Source organism: Typopeltis vanoorti, chromosome 4 (assembly GCF_054136105.1).
Source record: "Typopeltis vanoorti isolate ZY-2024b chromosome 4, IOZ_Tvanoo_1.0, whole genome shotgun sequence".
In the NCBI taxonomy this organism is placed as follows: domain Eukaryota; kingdom Metazoa; phylum Arthropoda; class Arachnida; order Uropygi; family Thelyphonidae; genus Typopeltis; species Typopeltis vanoorti.
In genome coordinates, this window is record NC_143552.1 from 71539856 (window position 1) to 71558883 (window position 19028).

The window sequence follows — 19028 nt, forward strand, 5'->3', positions numbered from 1 at the left end:
AAGCAGGAGTGAAGTAGGATCTTTCTTGCAGGTAATAAGGCAAGCCTGAGTTTTTATGGCATTAAAATTTACTAAGTTTTCTTCACCTCATTTGAGGATGTTGAAGCCATCGGTATTTAAGTCATTGGTTCTGGATAGGATGTAAAGTCAGAGAGAGATAGAGAAATCTGATGAGAGGAAACCGTACACCATGACATGCAGTGAATGACCAGTGAGGAAGCTGGCAATCCAGTTACAAAGTGCAGGAGGTATACCATAAGATGGTAGTTTGTTTAGGAGGCCTCAATGCCAGACACAATTTGAATGCCTTTGAAATACCTAGAGCAATCACAACGATTTTTCCAAATCTTTTTATGGCCTGTGTCGAAAGGTGAGTAAGGTAAGCAAGAAGGTCAGCTGTAAAATGAGAATGGCAGAATCCACATTTTTGATAGCTATTTAATTAATGGATCTCCAGGTAGTGAAGAAGCTAGTTATTGATAGCCTTCTCTATCACTTTTGAGAGTATTGGATTGAGAGCAATGGCTTGAGAGCAATAGATGGCTGACTTTTGTTTCTCTTTTTAAGATACAGGCTGGATGAGGGCTTGCTTCCATGCTGTTGGATAGATGTCAGTTGAATATGATTGTTTATCTAGACAAGGAGCCTTATTAGTATCGAGATTAATCAGGGTTTTCCTGATGACCTCCTGGTAAAAGTTCACTGATTTGCCTTGGTCATCCAAAAAGAGTTGGAGAAAAAAAAATGATACCAAGAGGTCTACATTTTCCTTGGGTGAGGTTACCATGGTGTGCTATCAGAATGCAAGGGAAGTAGGAACAAGGAAGGGCAGAAGTTATGCCCAAAACCTTAGTGAGGGACATTAAGGCTTGACTACCAGTGGAGCATGAGGCAAGTTTAGTGCATTTCAATTCTTATGAAACCTGCTTTGGAATCGTTGATAACTTACACTTGCTTTGGGCTGTTATGTAAGCTGAATGAGAATGAAGTTTTTTAATTTAAGCTATTGAGCATATGCAATTTTATCATGGACTGCAGTGGCACATTTTTTAGAGAACCAGGACTTAGATGGTGGTTTGGGATTTGCAGAGGAGTAGGGAATGAAAGCTCTCATTCCAAATTTTGCTTATTACTTCAGTGCAAATGTTTGGATCAGGAGAGTGAAAACATAATTTGACCATGTAAAAGAGACATAAAAATTCCAGAGGTCATCCCAGTTGGCACAGTTGTAATGCCACAGGGTACAAGACTGGGATTGGCTGGGAGAAGAATGATCTTCAAAGAAGTAGACTTGAATATGATTGTGATCTGAGTTTCCAAGTGGAGTGCACACATTCACACTGTATTTAGATGGAGAGCTAATTACAAAAAAGGTCCAGAGCATTGGAAGAATGATGTGAATTGTCTGATATTCTGGTTGGTAGGTTAACTATTTGTGATAGATCATGACTGATGGCAAATTATTCAGCTTCTCTTCCAGCTTGATCTGTGAAGTTGGAGTAGAGGAGCAAGTTTGTATTATGGAAGTTAAAGCTAGGAAGACAATCTCACAGTTTTGGTAATTAATTTGTATGAAGTCGATTTTTAGTGATAAGTAATCCGAAAGAGTAGCATGGTTTTCAGAATTAGGTGAGCAGTAAAGGAGATCAAAAAGTGAGAATTTCAGGTTGGTGGTCTTTAGAAAGAGATATTGGATTTGACAAAAGCAGTTTTTCCTCCATTTTTGTGGAATGTATCATATAAGATGTAGTTTGGGACATTTAAGTTTGGCTATGATCATAGAGGTTGCCAGTTGGGATTCTGTTAGGAAAAAATCAGGTTTTGATGTCTGTAAAGATGTTTGTATTGATGCTTCAAATGTTGGTGAAATTGATGTGGAAGTGTTTATATTGGATGAAATTTTTCTGTTATGTTGAGGTATGGGGGGGGTATGTATGTTTTTATTTATTTTATTATTTTTTTTGTATTTTTCATAAAAAAATTTTTTTTGTTATTTTTATGGAAGTTTGTTTTTATATCTTCAGTTAAAATGCTAGTGTTTGTATTCAAGAAACCTTAAGAGAAGAGACATGCAGCTAGGGTGAGGGACTTGTGTACATAACTCACACATGAGGAGTGACCAGATTCCAGTCTAAGCCTGGCCTTCAACAGTACTCCCTCTCTCTGGGCACGACTTGGCAAAGTAAGTGGCAGCAGGATTATTTGCCAGCTGATTGGAATCCTTCGAGTGACACAGGTTCATTCCCTTGCACTTTGGAACCTTATCCACCACAAGACTTTCATTAAATAACTAGGTCAAGGGCATAGCTAATTGTTGATTAATTTTGACGGTATATATTAGAACACAGAGTGATAAGTAAATAATTATTTATTGACTTATTGCTGATATTTCACTGGTATTATAACCAGCATCTTCAGAGCACAAAAAGCAGTTTGTCACAGTATGCAAGACTACAACAACATGATGTAACAGTGGGACTAGTATGAACAATTATAGCAACAACACAAAGACTAAAGTCCTAATTATGCACCCTCTATGTTAGGAGAAAAAAAAAACAGAGAGAAAGCAGGTACTAGTTCAGTCTTAGGATGACTATCTCCCAGATCTTAGGGAAATTTATACAGCCATATTTGTTGAGATTTGGATATGTTTTATGACTTCTGTTGCTTCTAAGAACAATCTCTCTCTGACTTGTAAAAGTTTCTGTGCAATACTTTTGTTTTCTTTCAGTTGATCCTGTGTGCAGGGGTATCCAAAGCATGGTCTGCTAGACCCGACTTGCCATAGCGATAGTGCCGGATGTATTTTCTATGTTCACTGATGCGGATGTCCACAGTTCTTCCTGTTTGACCATAGTAAGTTTGATCACACAAACAAGGTACTTCGTAGACTCCTTGATGTGATAAAGAAGACATGCCGTCCTTGGTTGAATGGAGTGCTCAATAAACGTTGAGCAAGAGTGCTCAATGTTTATTGAGCACTCTTGCTATCTATGCCCCTGAAAACCCCTCCCCCCAACATGGAGAACTACAACAAAACAGTCACCATCCCATACATTAAAGGCACATCTGAAAAGATAGCTAGAGTTCTCAATAAACTATGCACTGTATTTAGACTGTGTGTCAAACTGGCAATTCTCATCAATTCACCCAAGGACAGCATGTCTCCTTTATCACATCCAGGAGTCTATGAAGTACCCTGTTTGTATGATCAAACTTACTACGATCAAACAGGAAAAACTGTGGACATCTGCATCAGTGAACATAGAAAATACATCCGGCACTATCGCTATGGCAAGTCAGGTCTAGCAGACCATGCTTTGGATACCTCCTGCACACAAGATCAACTGAAAGAAAACAAAAGTATTGCACAGAAGCTTTTACAAATCAGAGAGATTGTTCTTAGAAGCAACAGAAGCCTTAAAACATACTCCAAATCTCAACAAATATGGCTGTATAAATTTCCCTAAGATCTGGGAGACAGTCATCCTAAGACTGAACTAGTACCTGTTTTCTCTCTCTGTTTTTTTTTTTTTTTCCCCCTAACATAGAGGGTGCCTAATTAGGACTTTATTGTTTGTGTTGCTACTACAATTGTTCATACTAGTCCCATTGTTACACCATATTGTTGTAGTCTTGCATACTGTGACAAACTGCTTTTTGTGCTCTGAAGATGCTAGTTATTATACTAGTGAAATATCAGCAATAAGTCAATAAATGATTTGTTGTGGAAAGTTTTTAACTTGGGTATATTATGTATTCAAGATACCAAGTAATTTTATATAAATATAAACTTTGTTTTTAATCCTATTTCCTAAGTAAGCAAACAGATAAGTAAGTCAAGTTTGCGCTTGCACGTAGTGCAAGTCTGAGGCAACTTGTGGTAAAGGTGGATTAAGTCTGATCACTTTCCTTAATATTTTTCTCTTAATGTAGAGCACATCCCCCTTGCGGAGATGTATGATGCTATGCATTAAAGGCAATGGTCACTACCCATACCGGTTTCGACCTTTATTGAGGTCTCGTCAGTGGAAGCCAGACCGCACTACCACGAGTTGCCCCAGACTTGCACTACGTGCAGGCAGAAACTTGACTTACTTGTCTGTTTGCTTACTTGGGAAATAGGATTAAAAACCAAGTTTTTATTTATATAAAATTACTTGGTATCTTGAATACATAATATACCCAAGTTAAAAAACTTTCTACATCTATCTCTCATCCTGAGATTTTATTTAATAAAGTCAAAGCATCTTGTGGCAACTTGCTTAGGTAAAATTCATAAGCTCTGCATTACTTCAACCTTAGCATTGTCAGGTCTGGCTCCCACTGACGAGACCTCAATAAAGGTCAAAACGGGTATGGGTTGTGACCATTGCCTTTAATGCATAGCATCATACATCTCCGCAAGGGGATGTGCTTTACATTAAGGGAAAAATACTAAGGAAAGTGATCAGGCTTAATCCACCTTTACCACGAGTTGCCTCAGACTTGCACTACGTGCAGGTGCAAACTTGACTTACTTGTCTGTTTGCTTACTTGGGAAATAGGATTAAAAACTAAGTTTATATTTATATCAATAAATGATTATTTACTTATCAGTCTGTGTTCTAATATATACTGTCAAAATTAATCAACATGTATGATGAATACATAAGCCTTTCTACACGTGTAGAATAGCAGCTAATTTTTGTGCACATTCCTTAATCTAACCCAGTTAGCACCTCATTCATCTCTGATTCTTTCATTTGCAATTCCCCTAATACTTCTTTCCATTCTATATATATTGTATGACATCATTTACACCACTATGTTATACACATTAAGTGCTCATTTAATAATTCCACTATATCCTTTGCAACAGTTCTGCTGCTATGACTATCCACCAATTTCAATGCCATAATTATACTCTCTCTTGCTTGCCATATCGTGGAAGAATTTCCTTTTAATTAACCTTGGCCTGACCAGCCAATCTCCTCTCATACTGCACTTTTTTTCCCTTTACTATGCTCGGCAACTTGCTAGTCTGCACTTTATACTCTTTATGGATCTGATTGCCACCAACTCTCTTGTACCTCCTCCATATCATTTTCTTTTCCAACACATCTTGCAAAGCAAGATGTGTTGGAAAAGACAACACAGTTCATCCATTTCACTCCTACTCTGTTTACTCGCTTAACCTTTGGTATGCAGTTATACATTGCTTATATCAGATACTGTGTTATGAATTTTGATGCACTGTCAACATATTTTCTGCACAGCTCATCTACCCTATGTATTGATGCTAGCTGACTACAGAGTTTCTCATAATCACCCACCTTATACCTACACACACACACACACACACGTATATTATATATACATGTATTATATATATATATATATATATTTTTTTTTTTTTTTTTTCAGCCTTTAACTTTTCCCCACTGCTGGCTAGTAAAGGCCTCTCCCATTGCAGGAGGGTTGGGTCTACTTCTCCCATGGTTATCCACTCCATCTTGGGAGAGTGTTTATTCACTTCACATATGTATATGACAGTTTTTGGCAGTAACCTTTTCTTATTTCATCATTTTATCACCAAATCCAAAATATTAAAGCCTCTAGTTGTTTCATGCTGCTTAAGATATTTATCCCTCAGAAATTTCTTGGGAGAGCGTTTATTCACTTCACATATGTTTATTCACATATGTATATGACAGTTTTTGGCAGTAACCTTTTCTTATTTCATCATTTTATCACCAAATCCAAAATATTAAAGCCTCTAGTTGTTTCATGCTGCTTAAGATATTTATCCCTCAGAAATTTCTTGGGAGAGCGTTTATTCACTTCACATATGTTTATTCACATATGTATATGACAGTTTTTGGCAGTAACCTTTTCTTATTTCATCACTTCCCAAACAAATACCTCATTAACAACTGCATCCTGTGAAGTTATCACCAAATCCAAAATATTAAAGCCTCTGGTTGTTTCATGCTGCTTAAGATATTTATCCCTCAGAAATTCAACAAATTCACTCTCCCTGTTCCCATAGACTATATCTTTCTTCCATTCTATATTCCTATAATTAAAGTCTTTCATCAGGATCCACCTTCTTTTTACATGCCCAACCAATTAGCATAAGCATTTCACAATCAGTATTCTCTACATTCTCTGGTCTATAACAGTATCCTATCATTTAGAATTAGTAGAGGACAGATGAAAAGTTAATATCTTTAACCAAAAAACACCCAAAAGATATGCTAAGAAGTTATTTTGAATGCTGAGGAACAGATGTAATCTGCTTGCACTTCTAGTGCTAGGAGTACTAGGAAAGGCAATATAGATGTCAGCCCGTAAAGAGAGATCTGAATTTGTCTGACAAGCTGGATATTATTAAAGCTAAGAGTAGACAAACTAAGTAAAAAAAAAAAAAAAAAAGGATTCTGTTGTGGTATCATTGAAAGTGACTGGATTTTCCTCATTCACCAATTATAGAAAATTTTGAAGCTTGGAATATTTGGTATTGCCAAGGTTTGTCAAATGAGTAAGAGGAGGAATGGAGCATGTATCATCAGCAACATGACTATGGATAGAGGTTTGAGGTCAGTCAGTATGATCTGTGAAGGTTATTTTTGTATAGGAGAAAGAGAATAAGTAATAGAATAGCATCATGGGGTACTCCATTGATAGAGAAATCTGTAAATAAAAAAGAGTGGCTACATGACCACAAAAGATGGGAGGCATACATAGAATAGCCATTTTCTGAGCATTCTGCTCTTCCAGACTATCAAATGCCTTGAAAATAGCACAGGTTTCTCCAAACCTTTCCATGGTACATGTCCAGAGGCATACGATGTCTGCTAGGAGATCCACTTGGATCTAGATTAGCATAATCCTCACTCATAGTTAGCTGTTGAGCCTCAAGGCAGAAAAGCAGCTGATTGTTAATGGCCTTCTGGCCTTCTCCATTACTTGAAAGAGAGAGAGAGGGAAAAAAACTAAGATTGAGGCACTGGATAACTAGCTTAATAGCAGAGTTGTGTCCCTTTTTTGAAATAGGTTGATTATAAACTTTCTTTCCTGCTGTGAGATGATTACCAGCTACATATAAAAGAGTCTAGGGATAATACAGGATAGTTGTAGTACTGAAACACAACTTTTAATCCTTTGAACTCTGTAAACCAGAAAACTGCAGGGTTCAAAATTATGTTTCAGTACCACACCTCTCCTATATTATCCCCAAACTCTTTAATATGCACCTGACCATCTACTAACATTACTTGAAAGTCCAGTAAAATAGACTGGTGTGTGTGTGGAGGAGGAGCTGTTGCTTACTCATTTTGATATATAATGAAACCTGTGGAGCATTCATGACTAAACATATACACGTAACCACAGTAATAAGATTTTTTAATAAGTAAATATTTCATCCTAAGTATCATAGGACATCTTCAGTGCAGTCAATTCAAACAATACTAGGAATCACATTCAGTTAGGGCACATGCTTATAATGGAATCCCTCTATGTGTCAGTAGCGTGTGATATAATTAAATAAAAAAAGAGAGAGATTACATTAAAATGAGATAACATATATAAAAATTATTTTACACAATTTAGGATGACAATTTTTCAGACTTCAGGGATAGTAAGAACGTCATTACGGTTCAAATTGGGTCTGTGATGTAGGGCTTCAGCACTTTCTTTATATAAACGTTCATGTTTATATAAAGATCTATGATAAAATCTAAATATGGAATGCATTTAGGTGAAATGCCAAACTTATGACCTCTTGCTAGAACATTGATAGAATACCTCTTGCTGGCAACAAATATTTTAAAAATCACAGAATTAGAAGCCAAATGATCAAGTATGTTAAATCATGAATTGCTACAATGGATAAAAGCTTGTGAAAAAAGTGATATCAACTTATCTAGCCATCATCCACTAACAGAAGATGAATTAAATGTTCTAGCAAGAGGTCATAAGTTTGCCATTTCACCTAAATACATTCCATATTTAGATTTTATACCCAACATTGAAAGAAACATCAGCCATCTGTTCAATATTGAAGCCAGTAGACTACTTTTCGAAATTGCAAATATAATCTATGATACCAAACCTTTGGACTTGAATATCCCATCGTCAGAACTGAAAGCTCCTACCTCCTTAAAACGTAATCATCACTAGAGCCGACAACGGAAATACCACTGTTGTCCTGGATACCAATTCATATGACTGAAAAATGAATTTATTACTCCGAGATCAAAATACATATGCCCAACTTGATTATGATCCTACAAAATGACAGCTCAAGAAACTAAACAAGTTACTAGATGAAACCACTTCCTTAGATCAAGAAACAGTAAAAAACTCAGGACATACCATGCTAGGCCTCCTAGAATATACAGTTTACCTAAACTTCACAAGAATAAATTTCCACTCAGACCTGTCGTGGATTCTATCAGCAGCCTGACGTACAAATTATCAAGATTTTTATCTAACCTTCTCCGTCCTCTCATAGGCCACTCAGCCTCATCAATTAAAAATTCCACAGTTTCACACAAAAATAAAAGACATTCAACTGTTGGAAACTGACATGCTAATTAGCTTTGAACGTTGTCTCCCTCTTCACTAATACTCCCCATAAGGAAACGATAGACTTACTAACTCAAAATTTCCATCCGATATTGTTGAATTATTCAAATTTGTTATTACGTCTGGATACATCACTTGGAAAGAGAAAATTTACAAGCAAGAGGAAGGAACAGCAATGGGGTCTCCTCTATCACCAAACCTAGCCAACTTTTTCTAGAACACCTTGAAGAAAAAATTTTCACGTTTAATCCTAAACCAAAAATCTGGCTATGATATGTTGATGGCGTCTTTGCTGTCTGGGGTCATTCTGAACAAGAACTACGCTCGTTTCTAGATAAAAATCAACTGTTTTTCTTCCTCACATCAAATTCACGCTAGAAAAAGAATCTCCACCGGATATCTCCTTCCTGGATGTACACATCCAAAGAGAAGAAGATGGTTCTTCCATCTCCACTTCTTTCTATTGTAAGCTGACATTTTCAGGTCACTACTTAACAATTCTTCGACTCATCATCTATCTGAAAAATTTGGCATCATTAAATCATTAGTAACTAGAGCACACAGATTCTGCTCCTCCAGAGAATCTTTAAACCAAGAATTGAAAATAATCAAAAATACAGCCATACAAAATTTATATAAAGAAAGTGCTGAAGCCCTAATCACAGACCCGATTTGAACCGTAATAACAATTTTACTATCCCTGAAGTCTAGGAAATTGTCATCCTAAATTGTGTAAAATAATTTTTATATATGTTATCTCATTTTAATGTAATCTCTTTTTTTTTTTTAATTTAATAATATCACACACTACTGCACACATACAGGGATTCCATTATAAGCATGCGCCCTAACTGTATGTGATTCCTAGTATTGTTTGAATTAACTGTACTGAAGATGTCTTATGATACTTAGAATGAAATATTTACTTATTAAAAAATCTTATTACTGTGGTTACGTGTGTATGTTTAGTCATTGCTTATTCAGTACACACATCTGAGACTGCTGGATTTTATTTTCTAAAAATAGACCAGCTGTTTACTATGTGAAAGTGGAAGTAATTTATTGGAAATTTTAGCATCATTTTGAAACTCCTACCATGCCAAAATATAAAATTCTAACCAAGCAATCAACTGAGAAAGAAAAAGTAAAAAAACAGACATCAATGAATTAAAGATACCAAGAAGTTATATTCTTGTGTAATCCTATATCCAAGTGTAAGCAAACAAAGTTTGCATGTGAAGAATCTTCATTACTAGGCTACTTCTATAATCCTATATCCAAGTGTAAGCAAACAGAGTTTGCATGTGAAAAATCTTCATGACTAGGCTACTTCTGTAATCCTATATCTAAGATATAATCCTGTGTAAGCAAACAGAGTTTGCATGTGAAGAATCTTCATGACCAGGCTACTTCTATAATCCTATATCCAAGTGTAAGCAAACAGAGTTAGCATGTCAAGAATCTTCATTTCTAGACTACTTCTATATAGAGGCTAGTGACTTCATTTTACTTTCTTTAGTATCCCATAATGCAACGCACACATACATAATTTTGGATGTGTGTAATGCTGTGCATTATAGGAAGGGCCACCACCCAAACCAGTTTCAACCTTTATTGAAGTACTGTAAAGGTGGGGGGGGGGGGGTAGATATCCCTCTAAAACCTGTGAGTGATTTACAAGATCACTCACTCTAAATCTCACTGAGTGACCCAAAAAGGATTACTTCTATACTCATTAAACTCTCATTGATGCCTCTACTCGATGATAGTAAAAAAACTGCCACCAAGAAGAACCACTCTACTCCCTGGAATCGAGTCCAATGATTGACATTATTAAAATGTCATCAGTGAGATCCAGATCCAGAAGAGATACCAAGGTTGAAGTAAATACAGAAGTCATATTTCTCATTTGACACCTTATTATCAAAATACTCTGGATTAGAGCTAGTTGTTGAAAGTTTTTTCATTTGGTTATAAATTAAATTAAAGATGCCAATATGTTATATTCTTGTTTAATTTGTCCTGGTCATCTGTATAACAATTAGAGGAGGAGAATGATGCTAGGAATCCACTTAATCTTTAGGTGCTGTTATCAAAAACCAGTACTTCAATATTGGGTTGGAAGTTTCAGTAGAATGGGAAGTGAAGGCATGTAACTCAGCATGTTTGGATCTGGAGAGTGGAAAAGATAGTCAAACCATGGAAAGTAAGAGTAGAGATGATCACTTTTGACACTGTTGTAACATCAAAGTACATGTATTTAGTGTGGCTGAAGAAAGGGTGTATCATTGGACAAGAAAGTTGCAGAGAATTATATTCTGATATATTCTGAGTATATTTGAATGGGAAAAAAATTACTTAAGATAAACAAAAATGTTGAGTGAGCAGAGATCATTCTCTGGTATTCTGGTTTGGTAGAGGGATGATATACATTAGATTATTGCTTATAGCAAGTACTTTAGCATCTCTTCCAGTTTGGTCAGTAGAATTCTAAAAAAGTAAGCCATTTTGTGAGCATTAAAGTCACCAACTAAGAAGATGACTTCATGTTATTTGGATTGCCCAGCTGCATGAAATCAAGCTCCATGATAAGAGGTCAAAGATGTGAGAGTGATTTTTAGAATTTAGGGAGCAGTAGCAACAGTTGATGAATGTTACAGAATGGGGGGGGGGGGAGGAACCGTTCCCACAAGAAAAAGTCAAAAGGAATTAAATAGTACTTGCCCAAGATCTCCTGCCCTCCATTTTTAATGATATGTCCCAATAAGTCAATAGGAGTTCCATAAAGTGATTAGTAGTGCTATATCATTATGCAGAGAACATTTTGATCATGTGATAACCATTCCAAGAAGCCAATAACAAGAAAGGAAGAACAATGAAAACTGATTTTTTTTTTTTTTTTTTTTTTTAATATAATTTGTTATATTAATTTTTGGCACTAGAAAATGTCCTTTATTTGTGCATATTCTTTTGTATTTTCTTAGTTTAAAAATTTAGAAAGTTATTTTTTATTACATAAAAAATATTGTATTTTGTCCAGTCTTCAGCTGTTTGCCACTGACAAAATCTACTTGCTGTGACTGAGTGGATGAGCATATTTGTCTAGCCCTGGTTATAAACAAGTTGCAGGTTTATCGTTTTTTAACTTTCATCTTCAAAAAATCATATTTTCTTTTTAATAATATTTTCTAAGCTTTAAATATTTAAGGAAGGAACAGTTGGATCTTGCATCAATTGCTGACTCAAGTTTATCTATTAATGACTATATCTCATTAGAGCAGACAATTTATCTTGGAAAGAATTTGTGGAACACTAATGTTCTTCAAATGAAACAAAAACACTGATGTTCTGTTCCATATTGGTCTTCTAAGGTTCATTTCTGTTCGTTATTTTCTGAGAGAAAAAGATTTTTTTATTAAGAAAAGCATAATTTTCACTATAATATCTTTACTAAGTCTTGAAATAATTCACTGTCATCTTGTGTCCTCTTTTGCAAATACTGAAGAACACTTAATAAATTTGTATGTCTTTGAAATTGTGGAGTTTCAGTGCTGTATGCAATTCTTTATTTTTCAAAAAATTAATCATTGAAAAATGAAAATTCTGTTTCAGAATTTTGATTGCCAAGAGTTGCTATCATAAATTTTATTGCAACATAGTGCATTTACCACTAACTTCATAGGTATTAGTGTAGATATACCTGCAGGTAATAAATTAAATTCATCCTCGCAGAAATCAACAATTGAATCTAAATCAATTAAAGCTTTCTTCACACAATATTTCAACTCAGAAAATCTTAGCATGAACATTGGAACATTCCAACAAGTCTTGGAATCTAATTGCAAGACATATAATAACATTATAATAACATATCTTTGCTGAATTCTGTTACAATATACTTTTGCAAATATTCTAAAAATTCTCACTGCCTCTCTTATTATGGTGTAAGATGGGATAAACACTTGTGATTCAGATCAGGAGGAACAGTACTAGAAAGACTACTTTTCACATTTACACCACCCTTGTTATCATCATCATCCTCATTGCCATTTTCCTGTTCACATTCAGCAAAATTGTTAAATTCAGATTTTTCTTTGTGTACTGTTGACTTATGAAGTGCATCTGTTACTGCTAAGTGTATACCATGAACTAAATGCATCAGTTAGTTTACCAGATTTGGTCATAACAGAGAAACCATCACTTATTATGCAAATATGTTTAGAAAGACAGAATGTATTCACCATTTTTTTGCTCTAAGTTCTAAGCAATTCTCTGCTGGCATACTGTCATACACATGCACTATAGACAAATGACCATTTCTACTTAAATATCATCTGTTACATACTGATATCTGCTTGTCAAAAGTTGCACTAAATCTTTTACCTTCTAATTTAAGTTAAGCTATTTCATTTACTACCAATTTTCTAAATATGTAATCCAGTACTGTTTTTTAATGATTACTGGTGATTAATGTAAATCACTAACACTACTGACATTCATTAACATACAATATTTACTTTTTCTTTTGTGTGCAACAAATTGCCTAGTAAACCATATCTGAGTTTCATGACTTACATTTGTATTGTACATAGCAAACTCTCAGTTGCAAATTCAGTGATATTAATGATTTCTTCTTGAAAGTTTATTTTTCACTAGGTTAGACTATGATAAATTTAGTTTAATCCTTTATCCCAGTGAGAGCAAACAAAGTTTGCACCTGAAAATATCTTCAGTACTGAATATAGTGTTGTACTATCTTACCTGGGTACATAGTACAACACCAGGCAACTTGTAGCAAAGGTGGATCAGTCCTGAAGATATTTTCAGGCACAAACTTTGTTTGCTCTCACTGGGATAAAGGATTAAACTAAATTTATCATGATTTCTTCTTGTTGATTTTATAGCCTTTTGTGAAATCATAAACAATTATTTTTAAAATGAGTACTGAAAAACCAGTAAAAAATGACCAAGCTTTCAGTATTCAGGATCCTGGGATCTTGGTATTGTAAGCCCTAATGTGTATGAAATTTGTTGAATGTATCCAAATAATTATAATAACATAACTGATAATAAATACTTGCTTTTTTTTAGGTGTTGGTGTACTTGAAGGTCCTATGTATGCTGTTGGTGGACATGATGGCTGGAGCTATCTAAATACAGTGGAAAGATGGGATCCATATACTCGTCAATGGAGTTATGTGGCACCCATGAATACTCAGCGTAGTACAGCAGGGATAGCAGTTTTAAACAGCAGGTATGTAATGATGCATTGGAAGTATTTAATAAATGTACAGATATTTAGTTAAGATAATATAAGAAAATGCATACAAATGGGTAGAATAGATAGTAAGTGGGATACTTACTATCCCCTCTAGCAATGAGGCTCCACAGACCACAGTGCATACTATAGTTTCACCATGGTGAACTAAGGTATGTGTTTGTGAAGAACCTTACTTCCCACAATGAGTGTTGTGACTTCCAGAGGCCTGGAAATAACACTGTTTGCATTTTTTTTTTTTTATGGTTTTGCAGAATTTCGTATCAAAAAATGCATTTTTTGGTAATTCATGAGTCACTTGCTTTTCATTTGTCAGGAAGGTGCCATTTCCATACCTCAATTATTGTGGATTCTGGCTGTAGAAATTGTTCAAGAATATATGATTTCCATGTTCTAATTATTATTATTATTGCACCCTCCATGGAGTTGACAGACTCATCATAGCCATCATTCCAGACTCCTCATATTGTCTTAGTCATTTGTCTCTGGATCCTCTGCAATGTCTCTATATCACATTGAAAACCAGGTGATATATCTGAGCACAATAGTCCAAGTATGGTCTGACCAGTGCATTATACAGTGGCACAACCACTTTCTTATCCTTACATGTTAGAGTACTTTATCATAGCAGCACTACGATGTGCAACCTTGGCAACACTAGCAATATGCTCTCTAAACTTCAGTCTACTGACAACAATCGCTCCCAAATCTCTAATCTCATCCACTTCCTCAGTACAGCACCATCAACATAGTACACAGCCTCATATTTCTGCACTCCAAAATGCAACACCTTGCACTTATTGATATTAAAACTACAACCCCCCACTCTTTTGTCCAAGTAAAAAGTTTATTCAAATCTTCTTGTAGGAGATTAACATCAGCAGTGTTACTTATAATTCGTCCCAACTTTGCATCATCAGCAAATAACTGAAGATCCCCAGTCAGTCCACATGATATATTGTTTACAAACAAGTTAAACAACAGAGACCCAAGAATAGAACCCTGAAGCATACCACTGGTTACCCTCCCTTTTTGAGACACTGCTCCAACATACACAACCTTCTGGTATCATTCAGAGAGCCAATCTCTTATCCATCTAACCAATATACTATCTATTCTCATACTCTGCCGCTTGTACACCAACTTATCATGTGGTAATCTATCAAACACTTTTGTAAAATCTAAGAATATCACTGTATGTGATTCACCCTTATCTAACACACTTGTCACCATATCATAAAATGCAAGTAAATTATTAAAACAGGACCTACCCTTAGCAAATCCATGCTAACTATCATAAAGAATGCTATTTCCATCAACCCCTTCCTGTATTCTATTCTTTACCAATCTCTCCAGTACCTTGACCACAACCGCAGTTATACAGACTGGCCTTGGAGACTTCTTGGAGCCTTCTGTCTTAGAACCATTCTTGTGGAGTGGTACTGTTTTACCTTCTTAGCAACCCTACCCACTGCAAGACTTTCATTAAATAATCAGGTCAAGGGCATAGCCAACTGTGGTGCACATTCCTTAAGAATATATGGTGATATGTCATCCATTCCCACAGCCTTATTCACATCTGACCCAACCAACATCTGATACACCTCTGTTTCTTTCATTTCCAATTCTCCTAATACTTGTCTCTCTTCTCTGTATTGCATCAAATCAATTACACCAGTATGATTACAATTAAATTATTTGTGAATGGTAGATCATGCCTCAGTAACTTGCTCAAGTTTTATAACACAGTGACGGCTGAACTGGATAAGGGTAATGGGTTTACAGTGATACTGCTGGACCTGGCTAAGGCATTTGACAGGATACCACATGGAATTCTGATCCGTAAACTACAATATGGGAATGGATATAGGGTTGGTGAGATGGATAGGTGGGTGGTTGATGGAGAGATATCAGAGAGTAGTTTATTCAGGAGTAGAGTCCAAAAGATGGCCTGTGACTAGTGGTGTGCTGCAGGGTTCTGTTCTTGAACCACTGCTGTTTAATTTGTTTATTAACGATGTAGGGAAGGATCTAAGAGGAACAGTTCATTTGTTCGCTGATGATGCAAAGCTGGGTAGGGCAATAGTGAATGCAGAAGATGTCAAAATCTTGCAGGATGACTTGGATAGATTGGAGTTCTGGGCTAAGGAGAACGGATGTCAATTTAATGTGACAAAATGTAAGGTTATGTATTTTGGGGTGAAAAGATTAGCAGCAGTATACCACATTAGTGGAACTGTACTCCAGAAGATTGATGAAGCCAGGGACTTGGGAGTGTTGGTGGATAGGGAGATGAAGTTTAAGGGGCACATTGCAAAAGTAGTTAAATCAGCTCGTCAACTCACTTGGTTTTTGAAAAATACCTTGACGAGCAGAGACAAGCAAGTTATTGTACCTCTGTACCGAGCCTTGATAAGACCTACTGTGCCTAGGTTTGGTCACCTAGGTTTCTTCTTGATGGGGAGGAGGTGGAGAGGATCCAGAGGCGAGTGACCAAGATGATAGCAGGTCTATGGAATAAACCTTAGGTTGATGATTTGTGGGTTGCAGAAATTAGTTGATAGACGGAAAAGGGGAGATATGATTGAGACATTCAAATTGCTAAAGGGTTTCTATAGGATTAATTCAGAGGATATTTTTGAGATCAGGACTGGTGGTGGGAGAACTAGGGGACACCTATGGAAGCTGGGCAAGAGTGTGGTTACAAGGGTGTTAGAGCTGGGTTCTTTACTTTTAGAGTGGTAAATGAATGGAATAAGCTGCCAGAGTCTGTTGTGGGTGCTATGACAGTGAGTGAGGTCAAGGCAAGGTATGATAGTTACTGTGAAAATGTCGTATAGTTGTGTGGACATGATGTTTAGGGCCTCCCTCGATGAGTCTAAGGACTCCCTGGAGTTGCCCGTAATGATACATGCTGAGAGTACTCGTTCAGTAATTCCACTATATCCTTTGCAGCTGTTAGTCTGCTGCCATGACTATCCACCAATGTTAATCTGCCATAATTATTCTTCCTCTTGCTTGCCATGTAGCAGAAAAATTCCCTTGAGTTAACCTTGACCTGACCAGCCAATCTCCTCTCATACTGCACCTTTTCTTTCTTTACCATGCTCATCACCTTTCTAGCCTGCACTCTGTACTCTTCATGGATCTGATCACCACCAACTGCTTTGTACCTCCTCCATAACATTTTATTTTTCAGCACAGCTTGCTTGGTTTCACTGTTCATCCATTTCACTCCTGCTCTATTTACTCACTTAACTTGGTATGCAGCCATACATTGCTTTTGTAAGATACTGCCTTGTGAGTTTCCATGCATTGTCAACCCATCTACCCAATGTACTGATGCTAACTGACTACAGAGCTTCATATAATCATCTGCTTTATACTTCCACATATATCCATTTTTGGCAGTGACCTTTTCTTGTATCATCACTTCCCAAACAAGTATCTCATGATCACTCTCACCAACCAGTGGCAGTGTCAACACCTCATTAACATCTACATCTTGTGAAATTATCACCAAATCCAAAACATTAAAGCCTCTAGTTGCTCAATCAGATTCTGTTTAAGATACTTCTCTCAGAAATTCCACAAACTCGCTCTCCTTGTTCCCATACACCATCTTTTCCTTCCAGTCTATATTCTTGTAATTAAAGTCTCCCATTGGGATCACCTTCTTTTTACATGCCCAACTAATTTGCCTAAACATTTCACAATCAGTATTCTCTGCATTCCCTGGCTAATAATAGCATCCTATCAGATATACTAACCTGTTTATTTCAACTTCGCACCACACAGATTCAAAATCTGTGCATGCACTATCATCTTCCACACTTTGCAGACACAATTCCTCTACAATCATTAACAGCATTCCCCCTCCTCTTTTCACATCTCTATCCTTCCGGAAAATTCTATATCCTTGTAATTCTATTCCTGACATCACATCCTCCTCCTCAGACAACCAAGTTTCACTTATTCCAATTATTTTTGGGCATACTGTCTCAATCAATGCAACAAACTCAGTTCTCTTGTTTCGAATTCTTCTTACATTTGTGTATAAACGTAACAATCCCTGTGTGTTTGAGGCCATTTTATCAGCACCAGCATTCTCTATTCTAGCTGCTATACTACACCTCTCTCTTCAGTTTGACCACTCCCATTTTCCTGATTCTGACTGTGATTTCCATTCCTACCTGTCTCATCCTCACCTTTATGCATTCCATCATCTTATGCTGCTGCAGCCACATCTTCATCCTCATAGCCATCTTCCTCCTGCTGTACAATCTGTTGATTTGTGCTGTCCTGTTTCACAGGTAGACTGATCATTTGTTACCTTAAATTCTTGACTCCGTGCCTTCTCAGAAAACTATAGCCTTTCTAAATGCCTAACACCAAACCCATTCAAATGTAATCTATCAACTTTATACCATTCCAACTTCTCTTCAAATTCACTCTCCAGATTTACAAATTGTTAATCCCCCCCCTTTGCCTCACACAACTCAGCTATCTTACTATTCATTATCTCCACTCTCCTTTTCAATTCACTGTTATCATATCTGAGCAACATGTCTATGACTTTCCCAACAACACTATTCTTCTTTACCTGCTGCAACAACTTCCTCAAGTTTCTATCAGCATCTTTTACCCCCCAACCAAGTCATTTGTGCCCATGACTACCACTAATTTTGATGCCCATATTTCCTTTTCTGCAATACATCAGTTATTTGCTTCATTGTTCCACTAGGAAAGCATGTTTTGTGAACTTTATTAGTAATCACATCTCTAATGATTGCGTCCTCATACACTGATATACGACTCTCCTTTGACTATTTCTTTATAATATTAATTTCCTCCTCCTTGTTATCATCAGCCAATCTCTCCTTTAGTTGTTTGATATCCTCTTCCAGATCTTTCATTTCAGTTTTCATTTTCACTAACTCCTGCCGAAGCTCTACTATGGTGCCAGCATTTGCTCCCATTTCTAATTGCTCTAATCTATCCAGACTTTTCACTTACATTAACTCTTTCTTTCTCATTTACCCAAACAGTCTGCAAATCTTGCACATTTTTCATGCATACGCGTAGCAGTTTTCGCAATGCATCCACTGTGAAAAATCCAAGGCAGAGCCATACTTTTGTACAGAAGCCTTCTGTACTGCTGACATGCGTTTCTTTA

At 36.3% G+C, this 19028-nt stretch overlaps 1 protein-coding gene across 2 annotated transcripts in view; it reads left to right on the forward strand.

Moving 5' to 3' along the window:
* LOC150107400 (kelch-like protein 5) overlaps positions 1–19028 on the forward strand; it is a 270095-nt gene that overhangs the window by 185223 nt on the left and 65844 nt on the right. For both annotated transcript variants that reach the window (XM_090391266.1, XM_090391267.1), the window contains one exon: positions 13666–13828. In XM_090391266.1, coding sequence (XP_090247392.1) covers positions 13666–13828 — 163 coding nt within the window. The remainder of the gene's footprint in view (positions 1–13665; positions 13829–19028) is intronic.